This window comes from Sminthopsis crassicaudata, chromosome 6 (assembly GCF_048593235.1).
Source record: "Sminthopsis crassicaudata isolate SCR6 chromosome 6, ASM4859323v1, whole genome shotgun sequence".
Taxonomy (NCBI): Eukaryota; Metazoa; Chordata; class Mammalia; order Dasyuromorphia; family Dasyuridae; genus Sminthopsis; species Sminthopsis crassicaudata.
The window spans coordinates 158,782,137-158,805,532 of NC_133622.1; the positions used below are offsets into that span (position 1 = coordinate 158,782,137).

Genomic DNA, 23,396 nt, shown 5'->3' on the forward strand with positions numbered 1-23,396 from the left:
TATTTACATTACATAACTTAGACAAGTCACTTAACCAAATTTTTAGTTTCTTCATTTTATATTTAAAGAAACTAAAAATTAGGGTAAGTGACTTGTCTAAGGTCACATAGCTAAGAATCTAAGGCTGAATTTGAATTTAGGTGTTTTTGACTCCAGGCCTGGTGAAACTTAATAACTAGCTGATAACTGCTTCAAAGTTGTTGAAAGTCACTTAAGGTCTTAAATCAGATGTTAGACGACCAGGCTACTGAGCTGATATTCCTCTATAATTGAGTATGAGTCCTGAGGCAGAGTTGACTTGGATATGGATTGATGGGTGAGTAACTTAAACATATCTCATCACTCAAGAGCCACATCTTTCCCTGGAATTCCATCAACCCCTGCCTTGACCACTTTGACCAGATGCCATTTCTGACTGTTCCAAACAAATTTTTTCCTTAGTATTAACAATCAAATCAACATTCTCATTATTACCAAGAAAGGTATGAAAATCTATTTACTTATGGCTCTATTAAAAAGCCCTGGGGTTCTGAGTAGTCAGCCATCTAGGTCAAAAATACCATCCCTAGACAGATGAGAGAATCTGAGAATTTTTAAATATGAAGGTGGTACATTTGTAAGTAATGGCTAGATCAGGGATATAACCATCTTTGTGTGAAACTAAGATAAGGTAGAGAAATAGCTTGTGGAAAGTGAGTAGGTTGAGAAACTGAGCAGTTAAGGGTGTTTGAAGGAGAGTCAATAAGTATATTGAAATCCCCTATTAGGAGAAAGGTGTTGGGGAGGAGAATAAGATGATAATCCAGGTATTAAAGTCATTGAGGAAAGAAGGGGAGATCTGTAGACTCAAAGACCTGTGTGCCCACAGGTCACATGAGGCTCATGACATTCCTGACTATCACCTAAAGATTAAGATGTAGTTAGGAAATATTTTACAAAATAATTGAAAATACAACAAAACAAAGATAATGTTAACATGTGGTTTTCTAAGTAATATGTAGCCTACAGGGATTTTTAATTAAGGTTTAATGGTCCCTATTGGACATCCCTACTGCAGACAATAAGATTTAGATTGAGAACTATGAACCTCAAAAGAAGAGAGGTTACTGAGTGATAAAGAAAATCACTGGTGATCTCTGTTTTTCCATCCATTAATAACTATCAACCACATTATTTTCATCTACTATCTTTTCAAACTTTCCAACCTTAACTCAAAACTCCCCATGCTTCCCTTCCCATCAATTCTTTTCTCAGGTCCTAGAGATTTGTTTGTGAGAGCATGAGAGTAGCATATTGTTTGGAATTAAAGACCTTTGCCTTTCTTTCCAAATCTGGAACCTTATTTAATTAATAAATAAAACAAATTCTTCTCAAGTGATACCTGAATACCATCAAATTCATTCTTTAGGTCCTTTCTTCTACAGGCATTTTCTCTGCAGCCTCACTCCCATGCTCAGATGCCTTATATATCTAGGTCTTGGCAATCATGCTCTTGGCTAAAAAAGAATCAAAACAACATCAATCCCACCTTTCTGGAGCATGTGCTGTGCAGGGCAGTGGCTTGTCCCCAAGGTCGATCCATGGCTGTGTGGGCTGTACAGTACAAGGGATTAAGTAGATTGTATATTCCCCTGAGTAGTCCTTCCTGGAAACAGAAAAAAGAAGCCAGAGTTAGCAAGAGAGATGGATCTCATTGAATAAGAGTTGTGTTTGAAGAACTTAAGCAAGCAAATTCTGTGGAACAGAAGCCATTGTTTTAACATTTAGGTCACCACTGAGAAATCTGAAAATAATGCTTCTTCCACTTATTCGAGCTTATGCCACAAGAGATAAGAGAATAAAATCTTTAAAAATATGAGAGGAAAGGAAAAACACATATATATATTGCTGGAACTCTGTCTTCCCAGAAATCAGCTGGAGTCAGGATCACTAAATGTCTTTATTCTTGATCTTTTACGGTCAAGGTCAGGGGGCTTAGGCCTAGCAACCTCACACACACCTTCCTCCCTCAAATGCCCGGAAAGACTGAACCCGAGTCTGCGTCTCAATTCCCCTTCCTCCTCCTCCTCCTCCCACACACATCACTTCTCCCTCTTTGTCCCACCAATCAAGTCAGCACCGAACAGCTGGGGAGGGTCAACCTTCAAACAAGTTAATAGGGAACTGTCCAATTGGCAATTAGTCTCACGTGCTTCATTATCCAAGTGCATTGCTCAGTTCTAGACTTTTACTATATATATATAGACATAAGTTATGGTCATTTCTTTTAGTTCTTGGTGAAAATTCCCTCATGATTTATATTTTGTGTTTCTTATTGACTGAGAACATGTTAACAGAAAAGCAGTGAGTTAAGATCATTTATATTTACTGAACCAAATTCATGAAAACAATGATATAGAAGAAAAAGGTATAGCTACCTGGGGCAAATTCTCTCTGCCCTCACTGTTGGGGGTTGGAGGGAGTGTTGAGGCTCACCATCTAATAGTGGGCTATCCTACAACACCTCCCACCCCCACAGAAATGAAAACAATTTAATAGGGAGACAACATGCAAATTAAAAAAGAAAGAAGCCAGGGAAACCTAAATATTGAAATAGTCTCCAAATTCATCTCCCTGACTCAAGTTGTTGTCTTTTCTAATGTATCAAGCATGGGGCAGCCTGTGTAAATGCATGGAGTATGGAGATGGGAAATTAATGCAAAGAACAACATGGAGATCAGTGTCCCTTCATCACAAAGCTCTTAGGGAAGAATATTCTGCAAGAAAATTAAAAAGGTAAAAAGGGGCCAGAAACTTAGTTTATTCCTTGCAAATAAATTAGTTTCTTCTTGCTGTTCGTAATTTTAGTCATGTCCAAACTTTTCATGCTTCCATTCAGGGTTTTTTGGCAGAGATACTGGACATTTACTATTTCCTTCTCTGGCTCAGTTTGCAGATAAGAACACTGAGACAAAGAGGGTCACTCTGTTAATAAACATCTAAGGGTAGATTTGAACTCCAGAAAATGAGTCTTCCCTGACTCCAAGCCCATCACTCTTTCCATTAGACCACCTTAGTCAGATTCTCTCCTTTGCCCAAAATCTTTTGCTGGACCAATTATTCATGGAAGTATTTTTTCAGACATTGACAATAAGTCTTCTTGTCCACACTCTTTAAAAACAGCTGTAAATGTCAGGAGTCAACTTACCTGTTATAAGAACTAGTTGCTCTCCAGAGCTGATATGGTGAATCAAAAGTCTGGGCACTCCACAGAAGTTGTAGATCAAACTCAATTCCTCCGAGGTGGTCTGGAGTCATTATAAAAGACTTCACATCTGGGAGGGTGTGGTGCTCCATGACAAAGTATCCTGCACCAAGAAGGGGGAAAAGCACTTGTATTATTACGTGTCTTAGTGAGAAATATACTTTATATCATAATATACACTAGGGGCTACTATGATGGGCCCAGAACCTTACTATAATTGTACAGCTGTGTTAAACTATTACTGCAAAACACGAATTATTCTAGAGTTTAGAATGTTCCTCACACTAGCCCATCACCCAACAAATACTTACAGTGATTATATACTAAAAATATAAATGTGCTTCACAGAGATGCTAATGAGAAGAGTAGCCATTTGTATGCAAAATTGAGTCCCGAAACTTAACCAAAATAAATATCCCTAAGGAAAAATACTGCTAAAATATATTAATTTTTATTTGCTTATGATTTGGCAATGTATTGACATTGATCAATATCAATATATGTTGATTTAAGAAATACTGATTGATATTGATAATTTTCTTATTTATAACATCTCAGAGTGCTCCTATTTCTATACCTGAGCTTTGCAGCTCTGTGCTTATTATTTGAAATATATGAATTGCTGGTCATTAAACTTTTTGTCATGAAGCTTGATGAGTATAAGGAATATGTGGGCAGGAGTTTCATTTAAGATGTAACCATTAATCCTCACAAAGCAAATGGTCAGGTCACTAAAGATGATGGTAAACTGTTAAACCAGCTCTGAAGCTGACTACTGTCCAATAACACCTGCCATATTCCTCACCCCTTAACATAACATACGAGTCTGTTTGACAACAGGCATGAGCTTTGCCGACTTCCAGATGTACAGCATCTCAAAGACCTGTCTTCATCATCTCCATCCCAGATCTATTATAGGTGAAAACTTAAGAGATAAACCAGATCATTGTATGAACACTGCTCATCTGTCCATTTGTCCTTTCTTTATAGCTCAAGGATTATGATTTCAGCTATGGAGCTGAAATGGACAGTCTGATACATAGATGTTACATCTCCTCTAGGACAATGTCATATTGGATTTTTTTTGTTTCATTTTCTGTTCTCCATCCTCACTCCCAAACTCTGGCTAGGACTCACTGTACCCACAAAAGTAAGAGGGCAGCAATTCATCTTTTGATAGCACAACTACAAAAAGAGTATCACGAGATATTGTCATATTCACAAATATAGTAGAGAGACAATATCATCATGCCTTGTTATAAAGATCAACTGAGGTGGGGTGAGTAACACAGCATGCTATTAGTATTTTTATTCTATTTGAGTTCTCATGCTTGTATGCAGCAGTGATTTGGGGGACTGCTTTAGCTCTTATTTGTGTAATAATATTGGACTACCTGGTTGAAAGTCAACTCACTCCTCACCACTATCAATTGATATTGTTCAGCTGATATTTCAATTGGTTGAAATATCAATATAATATAAGGTTTTACTCTTGGAAAGGTCAAAGCTGCTTAATAATTCCATTTTATATTATTTATTGCTTTTGCATGTAACTTCATATACTTTGTATATTAACTTTAGGTTAAAAAGGACCACTTCATATAAAGGGAAAGATCAATGGGACAAAAACCACCACTTTTAAGATACAACAGATACCACCTCTGAATTTGGCATGTGTCTTGAATTCGATGACCAGACGACCATCCTCTCTAATGTAGATCCTTATTATCTGAAGTCTTGCTGAGAGCACACTTTCTGTCTGAATTCCTAGCAAGGCAAATGATTCAAAACAGAGTCAGAGGATAGAAGGGAATAAATGAAAATATTGGTCTACAGTCATTTTTTCTCAAGGAACACATATAAGTTATGAAATGCTTAAGAGGCAGTAATTATATTTAAACCACTGTAACATATTGTATCTACTCAGATAATGAATTCTTATTCATAGATGAGTTCTAAGTTAACTTTTTATTTGGTCCAGGTGAAGGTTTCCATTACTAATTATTGTTCCATTCCATATTTAACAAAATAAATAACCCAGCTAGACCTTGACAATCACAATTTTGGGCTTCTTCAAGCATGAAAGAAAAACAACAGTTTGGTTTGTCCTCAGAGATTTACTTTTGTTAATCACGGTCTCCTTACCACTCAGAAACAACTTCCAATCTATCCCATAGTCTAAAATATCTGATTCTCTGTTATAACCTAAACCATGGTAACATTTTATATATTCTATTATATTTTTCTCAGTGGCAATCCTTGAGGAATTAATAAAAACCTGATAGATAAATGGAGTGCTCAGACTCTCAGAGATCCAAAGAAAAGCTTGTGAAAGCTAAGGCATGTATGAGTAATAGAACATTACTAAGCTCAACTGAATGTTGGTGAGTTGAATAATGATACACAAAAGCTTTAATAATTGAACCTGCTGAAAAAATGAATTTTAAAATAAAAAAAAATCCGGTATAAGTCCAGAAAAACTTCCTTGGCTGAATTCTATTTAAATGAAGTATAGTCAGCCATGAGTGAAAGCCTACTTTGATGACTCGGTGTAATGGGGAAAGGGAACATGCCACTTGAGCAGAATATAACCTCTCACAGGATCTTACTGAGGTAGAAAGGGTTCAAGTTTTATCCCAGAGACCAACAAGCAGACTGTCTATCTGAGGACAAGCTTAACTAAGCTGAGAGGCTCATTCCCAAAAGATTCACCACTAAAGGATGATGTTAGTCAGCCATGGTAACTCATGAAATTAATTTAAGGTAGAGAAAGGCAGCAACCTATACTGGTGAAAGAAAAAAAATGCATAGATGAAATCCCAAATCCCTGAAATTAGTGTAATTGGAGAAAATAGAAAACCAATGCTAACACTATCAAACAGAGGTAGAGCTCAACGTCCACCAGCTCCTGATGTTCTAAGGGATGTGGCTCCCACATGTGAGAGCAGAAGAAAACATGCTCTTGGAGATTCTTCAGCAATGTGGACCAGAGTTCTAGCATACTTTTCAATTTTGAGATGTATCTTGAGTTTTGAATACCATTCTCTTGCTCACACATCATGTTTTGTCTCCAGTTTTCAAATCATGGAGAATGATGATCTTCCCATCCAGAATGGATAAGCCTTTGAATCTGAGTGCTGAGATACTATGTATACAACCGTGAGCTTGTTATCTTGTAACATTAGCCAGCCCTGGCATCTGACCATTGCTTTCTTGTACATATAGCTTCTCTCAGCATCAATAAATGTGGATATTCTTCTTTTTCATGCCCAGATGGATATATACTTTGTCTATACCTCTGGTGTACAGAAACATGGATTATTCCCCTGGACAATGCAACATGTGTATTGAAGAGAAGGCTCTGGCCACTACTAAAAGCTGGTGGCTAAAGTCTTATTAGCATTCCTAAACTGAGGAAAATAAGGGAGTAGGAAAGAAATGTGGATACCTGTTCTCCAGAGAACAGTGTCATAGAAGAATGAGAACTCCATTTCTGTATGGTGATCAAGAGAGGCCCAGCCCCTGGGTGCTGTCACGTAAATGTATGACACATACAGGGGCACATGGACTGTCAGGAATGACTGAGCAGAGTCCCTCACCTGTCAAACAAAAAAGAAAGGAGACTTGGTTTTGGAACAGTTGTAGAGGGGAGGGGAGGATGAGAAACAGAAGCATAAATTCACATCCACTGAGCACAACTAAGTTACCAGGTACTTTTTAAATGCACAGGTAATGCTTAGATTTCACCTTTAATAGGTTTCTAGTCTTTTTTACCTATATGGCCAAAAGATTCAAGCAGGAAAGATACAATGAGCTACTTATAACCTTTTTGACTGCCGGCAAACCACTTCATCTGTATTAATTAATCAATAAATATTTATTAAGCACCCATTATGCCAGTCACTGTGCTAACTAAACTCTCTAAGGTTCAGCTCTTTGTTTATAAAACAGATGAGTTAGATGCAATGAGTTCTGGGGTCTTTTCTAGGTTTGCATCTTAAAGATGAGCTAAATTCTCCTTTCATGTTGAAGTTATTTCATGATAGCTAAGTTAAGTCACACTAATCCTTTCCTCCCAAATTATGTATAAGTATATAATATACAAACTAGGTAATTTTATATATGCATATATGTATGTATAAATATATACATATATATAAATGTGTGTGTATACACACACGGTATCTACCACATAGTAGGTCAGCTCCTTTCAGACAAAAGACCATTTTATTCTTTCTCTCTATTCCCAGTGTCTAATATAGGGTTTGACACATAATATATGCTTAATAATTATGAGTAGATTTTAATAATAATAATAATAATAACTAATATTTATATGGTACTTTGTACAAGGCACTGTGTTAAGTACTTTACAATTATCTTATTTGATCTTTACATTAACCCTGGAAAGTAGGTGATGTCATTACCCCTATTTTACAGATGAAGAAACTGAGGTAAACACAAGGCAAATGACTTGCTCAGAGTCATACAGCAAGATCTGACCTCAGGCTTTCTTTATATGGGTATGGGATTCAGAATTGGAAAGGATTTATGATTTAATGATAATGTATTGTTGTTTTGTTGCAGACTGGGTGTGCCAAAAGGAAAAAAAAAGAGTCAAGAAAAAGATGATAAGGATTTATGATTTAGACTCAGACCATGAGCAATCTCCTAATTTTAACAGATAAGGATGAGAAGGAACATAATGTAATTTTAACTCAGGTCTTCTGATCCCAAATCCTTTATATTAGACCATATTTTCTAATAGCTAGAAAAAATGAATGTCCTTACAAAGAGCCTATATAAATTAAATGCAGAAGAAACATTTTAATTCAAGATAGAGGCCATCATGTATATGGTCTGAATCTGAATGTTGTATGTTGGTGGAGTCTTCCCATTTCCCCTTCTAGAATGAGAAGTTTAACATATCCCAATGTAGTACAGAAATAAAATGCTTTGCAATTAATCTTCTTATGCCATACCTTTGGTTCAATTTTCCATTTTTTTTTAAAGCAAAAAGATTCACTAATTAAGATGTGCCCCACAGAAATAATTTAATGGAGAAAAAATCCTCCATCTCCTCCAGAGGGCTCAATGAATGAGATATATTGTATTAAATGTTATCACTTGATTTTTGGCAAGGTGTTATTATATACTAATACATCAATATCTTTCAAATTCTCTTGGGTCTAAAATTAGAATGAAACTCTGAACATTCAGACCTCACAGAGGTACTTCCAGTGAAGATTTATAGGTCTGTTCGGTGCTTAAACCAATAAAAGGTAGAGAGAATGAGTCCCTTGTCCCAAGACGCCTTTCACAACATCCCAGGTTGCCTGGAATTTAAGATTCTAGCCTCTCCTGACTCTATATTAATTCCAAGATCCAGTTCAGAATTACTCATTTTGCTTTCCTCACACAGGCTCCAGCTTGCCTCCAGAGCCTAGTTATGTGTTTTTCTTCCCTTCCTTTCAGTAACTCACTTAGCACCAATCTCTCAGTATCCAGTACAACCCCAGGAGGACCATCCCAAGAGGCTCAGCTGCTACTTAACTGGCAAAACTATCGTGACCTGGCAAGTCTCTCCTCATAAACTCTCTAAATTTGTTATTGCCTGGGTTAAATTTGGGTCAATTTGATTGGTTACCTCTATTTTTTTAAATATTCCTTGACTAGCTTTGTGGGGCTTGGTGCTGGTTTATAGAGTGGGGAACTCAAAGAAGACTGTTTGATCTTTATCCTTGAGGGGCTGCAATCATATGATGTCTATAAGTTCCCCCCAAAATAAGAAGTATAAGTTAGTTAGAAAGGGTAAGTAGTATTGATGCTGTTAAAAAGTAAACTTAATATTACATTGGACAGAAACAAAGAAAGGTGAAAGTCAAAAGTTGGCAAAAGAAGCCGGCTGGTGATTTATCATGAGGATACCAAGGTCAGGGCCTTTCTGGGCAGATAGCCCATCTTGTAAGAATCAATAGTCCAGATAGTTTTCTAATCATCCCCAGGGGAGTCCCCTAAGCGGTCCCAAGTTATTAATGTGTTCTCTCGGACTTGGGACATAGTTTTTTATTCAATTTCTCCAATAACCAGTTGTTGACAACAAAAAGTCTTCCATCTTAATATGTCTGAAATCCATACTGTATGCTATTAATAGTTGCTTCAGACAGATGAGGAAAGAGCTAGTTGTTGGCTTGAACAGTCTCTTATGCTACGAGTCTAATTATACTTAGTAGAATTAAATGAATGCTCCTACCAAACATCACTTCTAAGCCTCAATCTATGATTAATTACCAAAAATATGTAATGATCAGTCATGCCAGTGTCAAGCTCTGTCCAGTAGAGGGCAGTGGTATACATAGAATGAGGAAAATCACAATAATAAATAAAATGTTTTATTCTAATTAAAGATACTTTTCCTAAATGATTATTGTGTAGTTCCTCTACGTGCTGCCCAAAGTCTAGGTGAAAAGTGTGAATTCTTACTGAGAAGCAAATAACACATTTAAAAAACTCATTCTAATTACTCTGTTCTAGGATACCTTGGAGATAATCTCCCTCACATGAACCAACTAGGTCTTTCCCCCACTGGACCAAGCTCCTCAGGATCAAGGACATCGTGTGCCTTTCTTTATATGAGACCCCTCTTCTATGACTTGGACTTATGTCTATAAAGCATATTATTGTCAAATTAATTTAATTTAGAGTACTTATTAAGTGCCTGCTTTGGACAAAGCACTGGGCTAGGCACCGAGGGAGACGATAAGATGATGGTTTAGCAGGAGCTATGACCAACAAGAATAGCTTATGACGTCAATTAATAAATGACAGACAATGATAATATTGAGTCACCATAGTATAGTGATCTTGGAGCCGGGAGAGTTACGCTAATGACCAGAATGTGCCGCTTCTTAATTCCATGATTCTGGCTGTGCAAGTCATTTGATTCAGGTTTCAGTTTCTTCATCTATAAGATGGGGATTGACATTTGTTCTTTTGATCTCATAGAACTGGCAGGAAAGTATGCTGTAAATTGTAAGTACTCTGTAAATTCTGGCCAAAAATTGCCAGATAAATATGATTATATGATGCACAAATGTGTATGGTGGTTTTTTCCCTTTACTTGGAGGAAGTGGCTAAATATTTATTAAACACCTACTATGTGTCAGGCACTGTGCTAATCTCTATATAAATATATCATTCAATCTTCACAACAACCCTGTGAGGTAGATTATATTATACGCTCATTTTATAGTTGAGGAAACTGAAACTTAAGTGACTTGCTCAGGATCACAGAGATAGTGAGAAAGGCAAAATTTGGATTCCCATCTGGCACTCTGTGCATTATGGCACCACTGAGAGGGCCTCTGGGATAGGAGATTTAGCAACATGGAAAATGATGTGCTGTAACCATTCTCTCTCTATAACACTTGGTTGATATAGAGTATCAATTTTCTGAATGAGAGTATGACCTATAATCATTCAAAAAGCATTTATCAAACACTTATTGTGTGCCCCATTCTGTATAATATATACATATGCACACAGAGAGGTACACCCACACATATATACACACACAAAATAAATAAAAGATAATATATGAAGGAGGCATTGGTAGCTAGAGGACCAGAAAAGGCTTCATGCAGAGCTACTGCTTTAAATGAAGCCAATGGAAAGGAAAGGAAAGGGGGAGAAAGAGAAAGAGAAGGAGAGAGAAAGGGAAAGGGAGAAGGAGAAGGGGAAAGGGAAAGGGAAGAAGGAAAGGAAGGAATGAAGAAGGAAGGGAAAGAAGGAAGAAAGAAGGGAAAGAGGGGGGAAGAGAAAAAGAAAAGAAGGAAGGATGGAGGGAGGAAGAGAAAAAGGAGGGAAGGAAGAAGAGAGGGAAGAAAGGAAGAAGGAAGGAGTGAGGGAGGGATAAAAGAAGAGAAGAAGGAAGCAAAGGGAGGGAAGAAAGAAGGGAGGAATGGAGGGAGATAAGAAGGAAGGGAGGAGGGAGGGGGAGAGAGAGGAAGGAAAGGAAGAAGGGAGCGAGGAAGAGACGAAGAACGTTTCAGAGAAGGGAGGAAAGCCTAAGTAAAGAATTTTTTTATATGGAAGTTGCTAAAAAGGCCAAATATTGGTTCAATGTTGAGAAAACCTTCCTTTTTTCTAACAATAGGGGTCCTACAGAAGGAAAGCTGGCTTGAGAGATAGTAGGTTCCTCCTCCTTGGAGATCTTTAGCAGAGGCTGACCAGGTGTGCTACAGGGATGATGTATTCAAGGGTGTGGGACCACTGAAATCGTGGCCAACTCTCAGATTCTGTAACTTTGTGTACTGGATTAGAGACTGCCTTTTCTGGTCTTCTTTTAGGAGGGGAGGACCATTGATTGCCTTTGTCCAAGAAACTCAGACTTATGGGACCCGAAAGAGAGCTTATAGATTATCTCAGTTAGTCCCACTCATTTAAAGTTGAGGAAATTGTAGTCTAGGCTGCTATAGTGATAACCAAATGGCAAACCTGAATCTTGGTCTAACACTCATTCCTACATTTTACTGCTCCGGATTCAGAAAATCTATCCTTGCCTTTCCTTCCTCCCTCCCTCCCTATCTTCTTATCTCTGTCCTTCTATCATCACAAAATTCATACTCAGTTCTTCTTCACTCCAAGGTGAACTCTGTATCCATGCACCACACTGCCTTTCAAACATTTTATGAAACATAAGAAATGATGGCAACAACTTATCCATCTACTTTATTTGGTAGCACTGGTTCATTTTATAAGTGATGTTCCCATATGCATTACCAGCAAGGGACTATTATTCAGCCAGTGAAGAAGGAGCCAAAGTACCTGAAGCGTGTAAGGTGCTAATTTAGGTGCCTTATCATCAGACCTGGATTTTTGTCTGAAAAGATGGGTGTGGAGAGAAAACGAGAGGACAGGGAGGGAACAGTGGAAGCACACCTGGAAGTCGGCGGTTACAGATCCCCCACAGACATCAATCAGTTCAGTCATGTCATAATAAGCATCAAATGTCCAGGTGCAGCTCTTCAGGTTCAAGTGTTTGTAGAGCTGGATGGTCTTGGCCTCCCTCACTGTGGGATCAAACTGGTAAGGACGGTCGTAGCCCGGGCCCAGGGCAATGTTGTCATAGATGACTTCATCCAAGAATCCTGCTTCTGGGGACAAGAAAAGGGGTTTTCACTGATCCAAGGGAGCTTTATTAAGCAACGGTGTCATAAGGGACCGCTCAAGTCTTTCCTCCTCTATCTGGGTGACTATTAATAGCACAATGTGAGTACTTCAAAAGTACTGAGATAATGATATGCAAGCCTTGTTAAGTGCCCATTGCCATGTGTTAAATGCAGCGCTTGCTGCCAAAATAAACACTGGATTGGCTCATTTAATCCTCTAAGAGACAGCAGGAAGCTGGGAAGAAATAAGCTTGGGTAGAAGGCATCAAAATTGGTAGCCGGATATGCAAAAAGAAAAAAAGTTTTAAAAAAAATTGTCTCCTAACATCCAGCTGCCCACCCTAACAGGTCAGATGTGTGATGTTATGCCTCATGACTCAGTTACTAGGCAACAAAATGATGGCAGAGGAAATGCATTCATGCAGTAATTCTCAAATTTTTAAACATTGAATTTTTTAAAGAAAAAAACCCAATAGTATAACAAACAAGAAAAATACCCTTTTTTACATCAACTTTTATAATTTTGAATACATTAAAGAAAACTCAGAATTTACTGAATAGAAAAGATATCCTCTAGTCAAATTTGAACAAAAATGGCTTTATGACATCATAACTATCAGAAAGGAAGGAAACAAGTATTTATTAAGCACCTACTGCATACCAGGCACGATACTTAATGTTTTGTAATTATAATCTCATTTTATCTTCATAACAACAGCACAACAACCCTAGGAAGCAGATGCTATTATTCTTCCCATTTTACAGTTGGAAAAACTGAGACAGACCAAAGTTAAATGGCCTAAGGCCATATTTGAACTCAGATCTTATTGACTGCAGGCCTAGTGTTCTTTCTCTACACTGTGCTGCCATCAGCTTTTGAAGACTTTAGTGAAGGGTAAGCAATACATGGTCTTCCAGGGTAGCCTCCTCAATTACCGATAACTCATATTGTTAAGAACTTTCTTTCTTACATCTAGTCTATATCTGTAGGATATATCTGTAGGAAAGCACCAGTTTTTACACACAGTTCTCTTTTCTGGAGCCAAGAAGAATAAGCTTAATCCCTTCTAGCATTTAGCCTTCAGTCTTGAGTCAAGCAAGCAGGATATTGGCATTCTCTAGGCTTACCTGAGATACCTTTCAGATCCCCAATGGTGATGAGATTAGAGCAGACGTGTTGATGTCTGTAGATGGACTCCGATAAGAGAAAATGCACATTGTGTAATGGCATTGTGGAGATCAGAGGCAGCATGCCATCTTGGTGTGGGATCTGGACTGAGATGTGGATTCTGGGGAGGAATCAATATGGATTAGGCTGAAGTCCAAGTTTATCTTGGTTATAGTTAACAAGTAGCATAACAGATTTACTTCTCATAATCACCTTTTTTTCCCCTTATTGTCAAAAATGATCCCTAGCTATATTTAAAGCTGGGTTTTATATATAAAGGTAAGGCTATAATATGGAATTCATTTTTTTTTGTTTTGTTTTTTAAGAATTCTCAACTCTCCGGATTTATAACACCATGAAATACAAAGGTTGGTTGTTTTTTTTTTAACCTTATTGGATGAAATTATTTCAAATTTTTTCTTTCCTATTAGAAAGAACTTTCTTCCCTATAAGTTGAAATTATTATATGAATTCTATTCATTATAGCATCAAAGACTGAGAGCTAGAAGAGCTCTAAGTGAACATTCAGTCTTCTCTCATTTTGCAGAAAACCAAGATTCCAGAATCTACCTGATATCTGATAGCCTTTTGGTGGCAAATATCAGAGGTAGGATTTGAACCCTGGTCATATGAGCAAAAGCTAGCACTCTTTCCACTGTACGAGGCTGGGTTATAATGATAATGAGTCTGTTTTGTTCATTTGTCTCTTCCTCTCTTTATTTCCCTCCCTCCTTCCCTCCCCTTCCTCTCCCTTTCCTCCTTTTCCTTCTCCCTCTCTGTCTTTTTCCTTTTCTCCCTCCCTCCTTCCCTCCCTCTTTCTGCCCCTTCCTCTATTTCTCTCTCCCTTTTCCTCCCTCCCTATCACTCTCTGTCTCTGCCTTTCTCTGTTTTCCTTCCTCTCTCCATCTTTCTCTTTTTTTCCCTCCCTATCTCTCTCCTTTCCTTCCTCCCTCCCTCTTTACCACTCTCTCTTCCATCTACGCCTCTTTGTCTCTGTCCATTCCTCCTTTCTCTACCCCCTTTCTCTCTCCCTCCCTCCTCCTCCCTCTTTCTTTTCCTCCTTTGCTCCCTTTCCTTCTCTCTTCCTCTCCCCTCTTCCTCTTCCTGTCCCTGTCGTTCTCTATGAATTTTAGGATGCCACCAAGCTCCTATATTGTAAATTCAGTCTTCTGCTACATAGTTCATCTGGTAGAACTGGTGATCTTTTACTCATCCTCTTCTCCCTTTCTGAAATGATCTCATACTTCTTTTCTACTATACCATGCCCTGTTCTTCAAGGCTTATTTCAACTTTCATGAAATAAATATCAACACTTCCTTTCATCAGGAGGTTAGGATGCCATGTGGCCAAGAGTATGTAAAAGAAAAACAAGTATTTCCTAGAAGCCAAAAGGGAATGTATGTGCCTGGAATTCCAAGGGGATATTTTATAGTAGCTTGAAGCACAACCCCAGAGCTACCATTTGTCAATTTAGAGGAGAAGGAACTAGCCTGGGAACAGTTATCAAAAGAACACAGAGAAAGATGACTGATACTTGAAAAGATAATGTTTGGTGAAATGGAAGAGTGAGCCAGATATGGTAATGATGAGATCAGTGTGAGAATTGTTTCCACTCTGAATAAGGGAATGTCCAAAAAAGCCATTCATTAATTTATGCCAGAACAAATTTGGAATTGGAAAGCCCCCATGAGGGGCAGGGTCTTGTTGTAGGAGAGGCCATGTGTGGGGGCTGAGCTGTGACCTGATTGCTAATGCTCCTTTCTCTCTACCAACTTAGGGCTATTTATCCACATTTTGAGTTCATCTGATTCACCCAACCTGTGGCTCCGAGAAGCTATAAAATATGAAATGACCATAGTCTGGTAAACCATCTCAGCAAATAGCTAAACTGACAGGTCTTGAACCAGTAGGTGAGTTAGACAGGATGTCTACCCCAAACACCTGAACGCTTTCCCCAGTGGAATGGCTGGATGAGAATAATTTGTTTTAACATCCATGGAAGTGGCTGAAGCAGGCTCTATGGAGCTTTTGGAGCTTGATCAAGCAGAGAAGCTCCCATAGTCATTCACTGCATCTTGGGCCATTACCAGCCACCTAGACATCTGTCCTAGCACTGGACGTCAAAGACTCAGGAAGAGTGAGATTGACAACTTTGCACAATTTTCACTTGAATCCGATTCATGCACAAATTGTCACCTATAAAATCGCTGGTCCTCTTTGAAAATGAAGGATGAGCAATATGCCATACTGAGGTGATGTGAATTCTGAGGATGAATATAAGAAGAGGTGCTGTCCGGTAACATTTGAATTGAAGGCTTTAGGGCTCTTCCTAGTTTTTGTTGGGGAGATAAGGAGAGGCTGCAGGCACTACGACATGGCTTTGAGCATTTTCATATAGTAGCTGTTGTCATTTCAGTCATATCTGACACTTTGTGGCCATACTTACAGTTTCTTTGGCAAATATGATGAAATGGTTTGCCATTTCCTTCTGTAACACAGCATTTGTACTAGATCATAGCTCATTTGATTTTAATCTCCTTGTTGTTTCTCATGTTTACAAACAAACTGTTTATAATAAACTTTCACTGTTTATTTTGTCATTGGTTTGATTATAAGCTCTTGAAAACAGATGAACATTCCTTCAATAGGCTCCCCAGAACAATACTGCATAAAACTGTTTAATTCTGTGCAGCACAATATTTACCATTCTGTGGTACAATAGGCTAACCCAAAGAGGATAAAACACTATAATTTTAGATTTTGAAGGAATCTCAGAGGCCTTCTGGTGTAACCCCTCATTTCATGGATAAGGGAATAACAGTCTTGGAGAGATTAAAGCACAGAGTAAGACTATAGGCCTTCAAACTCTGGATCCTTTCTCCAGCAGAGTTGCCTCAGTTGTTGTTTGTTTGTTTATTTTTGCTGAGGCAATTTGGGGTTAAGTAACTTGCCTGAGGTGACACAGCCTCAGTTTTTTTTTTTTTTGTTTGTTTTGTTTTAAGAAAATGCTTTCTGAGATAAGTGAGAATCAAAAGGAAATTGTCTTTTTATATTAATTTATATTAATTTTTGGTCACTGGTTTTTGTGACCAAATACAAAATCTGAGCATATTCCTCAGAACAGCAGAAACTTTAGATTTAGCCTATCTTTTTCATCTGGTAGCAATGTTAATAGAATAGTTGCTGGGATCTTTTCTCTTTATCCTTCTTCTTTTTCTACTTTGAGTAACTGGAGGAATAAACAGTGTTTGGTGGAAGTTATACATGGCTGTAGGTATTTTCATAACTGATGGGGCTTCTGGAGGTTTTCTCTAACCTTTCATGGAGAAAATGGCACCAAAAGTTTGGGCAAAGTTTACATTCTTATTCTTAACTGAGAAACTAGTGGACCTGGGGAGGTATTGATATAAAACTATATGGAATAGCAGGAAGTTAGGGAGGAAAAATTCCCATCTCCTTTCTTCATTTCAACCATTAGGAAGCAGAAGGGCCAAGGGCTGGTGATGAGAGAAGACCTCTACTAGATAAAGAGGGAAGGAATATAATATTGGGGTACCCTCTCCTAGCATTTCCTATAGCTTAGACATCTGATTCAACTGGTTATCAGACAAGGTGAAGGCAAACTTATTTTTTGATTTTGTACTATTTAATGATATCTTTCTCAAGTAAGATGAAAACAAAAACTCCACAGTCCCTTTGTTCCTCCTTGATTGCCACCACCCTTCTTTTCCTTTGGCTCTTTTCTTTCATTTTTTGCAGTTTATCAGTCGACAGGCCCACCCATTGGCATGAAGATCTTGCAGTGAACACATGCCAATTTTTTAAAAATAGGAACGAACAAGCTTTGTCTTTAAGTAGGCTTGAAATATCTACAATGCCGTAGGATGCTGCTGACAATGCTCTACCACTAAAGTCGTGTTTTTTTTTCCTTCAGTTAGGAATATGGATCGGAGTTTGAGTGTCTTTGGTACCTAGACTAATTCCAGTACCGAGAAACATCATAGTAGAAAGGAAAGTATTAGAATCAGAACATCTGGCTTGGTACTACAAATCCCTCGGAGTATAAAAGTATACAGGCCAGCCAAACTTATTCTCTTCCTCACACATGACACTCCTTCCCTCTCATCACCAAGCTCACTCCAGGGCTGTTCCCTATCTGAGATTCTTTTATCTCCTCAGCTTCTTAGAATCTCTAAGTCTTTTCAAAGTTCAACTCAAATACCATCGCCTGATCCATATGGCACTTATCAGGTGACATTGGTCTGACCTGTTGGGATGCTCCTTATGTTTGACATCAAGGTATTTCAGGGTAGCAATGAAGGACTGAGCTTGGAAGCCTCTGGCGGTCCCAGCCACAACAGGGGTGTGACAGATCGCACTGTCTGTCCCTATGGTAACAATGTTACTTCTCAGGGGGGTCCCCAAATGCCCCGCTTTGTCCACAGCCTTTGCCACACAGCGCACATGGAACCTCCTGCTGAAGTAGATACTGTCCAGGACCTGTAAGAGAACAAGAGAGAAGCTAAATCGGATGTGCTGAACTATGCTGAAATCACAACCAGCTCTATACCCTGTAGTTGCAGGTCTTACCCTGGCTAATCTTTGTTAACTTCAGAGACTCCTAGAATTGATAGAGTTGGTGATTTCAGCTACTGTGATCAACATAAGAATTTCTTAAAGCTTCATTCCAGTGACAGAGGATAGTGGCCAAAGTCTACTGTTATCACGGATATATTAACTATAAACCTTGCAGGAATGGGAACAATGTTTATCCCTGAAATTCAGGATGTAGCTGCTGATTCCCTTTTTTCCATCAGATCACTTTATTAGATGTACCTGAACTTCTTGGCAAACATACTCCAGGACATGTCTTTTTTGTGTGTCCTGGACCCTTTGATGTTGCTATATATATAATCATGCATACTATACATAATATTGTATTATAGTACAATATAACCTTATGTATATAGTTGCCTATATAAAGGCAATTATTTACACTGAAACATAAGTATCAAAATATTTTAAAAGCAAATTCATGCTTAGGATCTGTGTTTTAAGAAGAAAAAAACCTTGTGGTTTTTTGTGAGCTATAAATTTTAAAGTCTTTGCTGAGATTCATTAAAGACTATTGATTTGTTCATTTAAAAAGGATCAGCCGTTCCCTTGCTTCAAGATGGCAGACTAAACCACAAATTCCATTTGTTGTCCCATAATAATGAACCAAATTTGGTGAAGGTCTAAACTCCTTTGAAAGTTATTAGAGAGCAGAGAGAAATGTGAAATGTGCTGCATGTAAATTCTGATACAAATTGAAAGAAATATCAGAAAATGATCAAACTGTAGCTAAGTTTATGGGGGAAAAATTATCTCCTCACTCTAGTGGTGGAAATCAAAGCTCTGGAGAGGTCTTAATATAACATTTATGTAGCAACTCACAATTCTGGGAGGTTGGTGTTATTACTATAATCATTTTACAAATAAAGAAACAGAGGCAAACAGAGTTTAACTGACTTGGTCAAAACCATACAACTAATAAAGTAACTGCAATCAAATCTGAATTCAGGGTTTCCTGATTCGACCCAGTGCTCTGACCACTGCACCACCTTGCTGCTTCCTTTGTTTGTATTGGAGGAGGCTAGATCCAAATCAAGATAATCGCAAAGGTATTTTTTTGGTTCAACAAGCATAGTGTTCTCTGAACTGCTACCTATTTCTTTTAGCTTGCTTTTTGAGAGAAAGTGACAGAAAAGACCATGTTTCATTAATGTAAGGAAATCATCCCTTTTGCTTACCCGACTAGTCTTGCTTTCCCCACAATGACACTATTTTACCCTTCTTTTTTATTTTCCATGCTTTCTAAAATGGAAAAGGCTCCCAGTAGATATTCAGTAATGCAAATTGATTAAATGGGAAGAAAAGTAAATAAAAGACTGTATACACATGCTTGTGTTTAATCCCTCATACTATGTGGGACAGAATTTAATCTAGGTACCTTATTTCAGCTAATGACTCAGTTGGACTTTAAGAAAATCACTAAATCTCTGCCTTGAGAAGAAAATGGCAACCCCACTCCAGTATTTTTGCAGAGAAAACCTTATGTAGAGTATTAGTGTTATTATTCATGAGGTCACATGGAATCAGCTACAACTGACAAAATTAAGCAAACTTATCTCAGAGCTTTCCAAAGGAAAAATGGAAGCAAGTCTATGCTTACTCATTCTGTCATGGCCGTCATACATACCATGTGGTTGACACTGGTAAAGGGTGTGTTGTCGGTGATGGTCTCAAAGGGAGATCTTGCCCCGTTGCCATCTGTGGGCGTTGCTACTTCCCAGCTAAAACGCACCGAGGTTTGATTGATGCCAGCCTCCACACACCGTTCCTTCATAATGGAATACTTGGGGAAATGAGGGTCACAAGGGGTGACGCAGACCAGTGGGTACCCTGGGGAGGGAGATTTTTTGACTCCTTCCTTGGTCACTTCTTCTACATGGTCATAGTCGGCAAGCATGACTACCTGCAGAATAATGAAAGCAATAAAGCTTCAGGGAAGCTCAAGCAGCAGGGCTGAGAGCTGGACCTTCCCTCCCACAAGCATCGCATAAATGACATTGTTGTAGCCTCAGCCTAACTTTGAAACCTAATGGAATCTGTGAAAAGAGGCAACCCTGAGAAAAGAACACAGAACAATAGGTGATGAAATGTATCTGAACTTGAGCCTTTTCACATTTGTAAACCAATTATTAAATTATCCATCAAGTAGTGGAGAGAGGGCTAGATTCAGAGTCAGGAAGACCTTTATTAAAATCCAGCCTAGGACACATACTGGCTGTGTGACTCTGGGCAAATTACTTAACTTGTCAGCTCCACAGGCAGCTCTCTAAGACTGTAAGTAAGTAGAAAAGGTGGCAATTTACATGAGTGGAAGGAATTCCCTCACCAGGCACTAGGTAAATGATATCACAAGCCCAGTCCAAAAATCCCCCCCCAAACAAAACAATAATGCAAAAACCATTAAATGATCAGCTCCATTAGAAATAAGAATACAGAAATATACCATAATAAATAACTGGTTTTGCACATATAAGCACATACAAAATAAATATAAGGAAACTATGAGAGAAGAGATCAGCTGGGAAAGAGGGATCAGAAAAGGTTTTACATAGTAGAAAGTAGAAAGCTAGAAGAGAACAAGGATATTAAGGAAAGGAGATAAAAAGAGAGTACATTCTGGATATCTGGAGATAGCTGGAGGGAATGAGAATGGGAGTTTGAGTGCTATGTTTAAGGAATGGCAAGAAGACAGAACTAAATATTGGTTAAGCACCTAGTACTGCAAGGCTTCAAGTCTTTGTGCTGGTGACAACAGAGGTAAAGAAAAAGAAAATGACAAAGAAAATTACTGATCTCTGCTGTACACTTCAATGCTGTATGAAGAAGTATTCTGATGGAAGTGGATATCTTCAACATAAAGAAGATCCAACTCACTTCCAGTTGATCAATGATGGACAGAAATAACTACATCCAGAGAAGGAACACTGGGAAGTGAATGTAAATTGTTAGCACTACTGTCTATCTACCCAGGTTACTTATACCTTCGGAATCTAATATTTAATGTGCAACAAGAAAATGGTATTTACACACATGTATTGTATCTAGGTTATATTGTAACACATGTAAAATGTATGGGATTGCCTGTCATCGGGGGGAGGGAGTAGAGGGAGGGAGGGGATAATTTGGAAAAATGAATACAAGGGATAATATTATAAAAATAATAATAAATAAAGAAATAAAAAAGAAAAAAAGAAAATTACTGATTTCACTTAACAACTCTCCTTTATACCAAGAGCAAAGGGCAGTCATCTCAAGTTCTTTCTCCTATTTCTTTCTTCCTCCCTCCCTCTGTCTCTCTCTCTCTCTCTGTCTCTCTCTCTGTCTCTCTCTCTCTCTCTCTCTCTCTCTCTCTCTCTCTCTCTCTCTCTCTCTCTCTGTCTCTCTCTCTCTCTCTGTCTCCCTCCCTTCTCTCTCTCTCTCTCTCTCTCTCTCTCTCTCTCTCTCTCTCTCTCTCTCTCCTGTTTCTCTGTCTCTGTCTCTCTCTCTCTCTCTCTCTCTCTCTCTCTCTCTCTCTCTCTCTCTCCTCTCTCTCTCTCTCTCTCTCTCTCTCTCTCTCTCTCTCCTGTTTCTCTGTCTCTGTCTCTCCCCCCACCCATCCCAGTTTATTCCACTTTCTTCCTTCTCTCCTTCCTGCCATGGAATGAGGAAAAAAAATCCACATCAATTCTCTAAATAACTATTATAATAATGTTCTACTGATTCATATTATCCTGATAAAGAAATTCAGAGTGCAAGAAAAGTTATTTCTTATGACTTATTCTTGTTTCTGATGGAGTTAATAATTTTAATGGGTTTTTGAACCAAATTTGCTCTGGTAAGGAAATTTCTTCCACTTGACATAGAGTGCCACTTTCTCTACTAATTATAGTGCTAAAACCTGAGGAGCTGTGAAGTGAAGACAAAATGTAAGCTTGCTGAGAGTAGGGACTATTTCCTTTTTGTTTTTGTAAACCCAGCACCTAGCCTTGTACAGAGTAGGGACGAAATAAATACTTGTTGATAAATTTACTAAATTTAAGTTAATTGAAGAAGTAGGATTTTCTCCCACATTTCTTCATTAAATGCCAAGATTTTCATAGCATCCCTTCACTAGTTCCAGTTTCACCCTGTTCACTTATCATGTTCAGTCCTAAGTTAGAAATATACTTTACAAACAGGAAGTTCTGTGAGTCTTTATAAATCTGTAGGGTAATATCCAGAAAGTATCTTCTAATCTTATCTTCGTTTTTGGGGTGGGGGGCAATCAAGGTTAAGTGACTTTCACACAGGTAGTAAGTAGCTGAGGCCATATTTGAAATCAGGTTCTCTTACCTCCAGAGTCAATGCTCTATCTGCTGCACTACCTTTTACTTCCCATTTTCACATGTCACCAAGATTCTTTCCCCTTTTACTTTTATCAAACAGAAGGCTCCACTGACTTCTGCAGTAACTCAAAGGGCTTTCACCTTCTAAGGTCTCCCTTCCTCCAGGTATTCCTCTAGGAAAGAGTGCTTTCTTTCTGTTGAGTCACTTACAATGGGTGGTGCAGGTAATATGAGACTCCCGGCAGCCTCCTGGTCCAGGATTGTCACTGTTGCGGTGGTTATCTCACCAAGGACTGCTTCCACTGGGTCATCAGGGCCAAGGACCAAGGAGAAGGACTCGTGCCATTCCCGATCTTCATTAGACAGAATCTCTACTTTAAACAGGATGTGGTCCACACCTGTACCATGGAAGCAAAGATAAGGTTGGAAAGACCTGAGATGGTTCTGTGGTGAGCTGTTTTATACACACTTGCCTTTTTGCTAATTGCCTTACTGCTATTTAAAATGAACAGAATCCATTTGACAGACAAAATTCCATTGTGGTAGAAGCTCGGGAACATTCACCTGCAGATGTATTATTCAACACCATATGAGGATTAATGAGGCTTTTCTGATGATAGTTGGATGTAATAAAAATCTATGACTCGAAATAGATTCTACCCTGGCGACATGTCTTCATTTAATTCTTTCTCTCTTTTACTAAAATACATACTCACATCCGTCCCCTGAAGAGCATCAACTCTATGAGCTACAAGGTTAGACTATCCCAAAAGAAAAACTGGGTGATGTTGTAGGACCCTCACAGTAGTTCTAGCTCAAGACTTAGAAAGGAATATTTCTATTTCAAGGCAAAGCAAGATCTTCCTTTCCTCTAAACCTTGCTTTATCTTGATAAG

At 38.4% G+C, this 23,396-nt stretch overlaps 1 protein-coding gene and 1 long non-coding RNA gene across 2 annotated transcripts in view; one reads left to right on the forward strand and one right to left on the reverse strand.

Annotated features, from left to right (window-relative positions):
* LOC141548014 (uncharacterized) overlaps positions 1-23,396 on the forward strand; it is a 50,479-nt gene that overhangs the window by 23,741 nt on the left and 3,342 nt on the right. The gene's annotated exons all lie outside the window — the stretch shown is intronic.
* The window catches only part of FRAS1 (Fraser extracellular matrix complex subunit 1), a 488,324-nt gene that overhangs the window by 13,486 nt on the left and 451,442 nt on the right, over positions 1-23,396 (reverse strand). The window contains exons 61-69 of the mRNA XM_074276760.1: positions 22,711-22,898; positions 19,824-20,099; positions 17,850-18,082; positions 13,543-13,703; positions 12,185-12,399; positions 6,693-6,843; positions 4,904-5,011; positions 3,188-3,347; positions 1,529-1,645 (exon numbers count right to left, since the gene is read on the reverse strand). Of these exons, the coding sequence (XP_074132861.1) occupies positions 1,529-1,645; positions 3,188-3,347; positions 4,904-5,011; positions 6,693-6,843; positions 12,185-12,399; positions 13,543-13,703; positions 17,850-18,082; positions 19,824-20,099; positions 22,711-22,898 (1,609 nt within the window). The remainder of the gene's footprint in view (positions 1-1,528; positions 1,646-3,187; positions 3,348-4,903; positions 5,012-6,692; positions 6,844-12,184; positions 12,400-13,542; positions 13,704-17,849; positions 18,083-19,823; positions 20,100-22,710; positions 22,899-23,396) is intronic.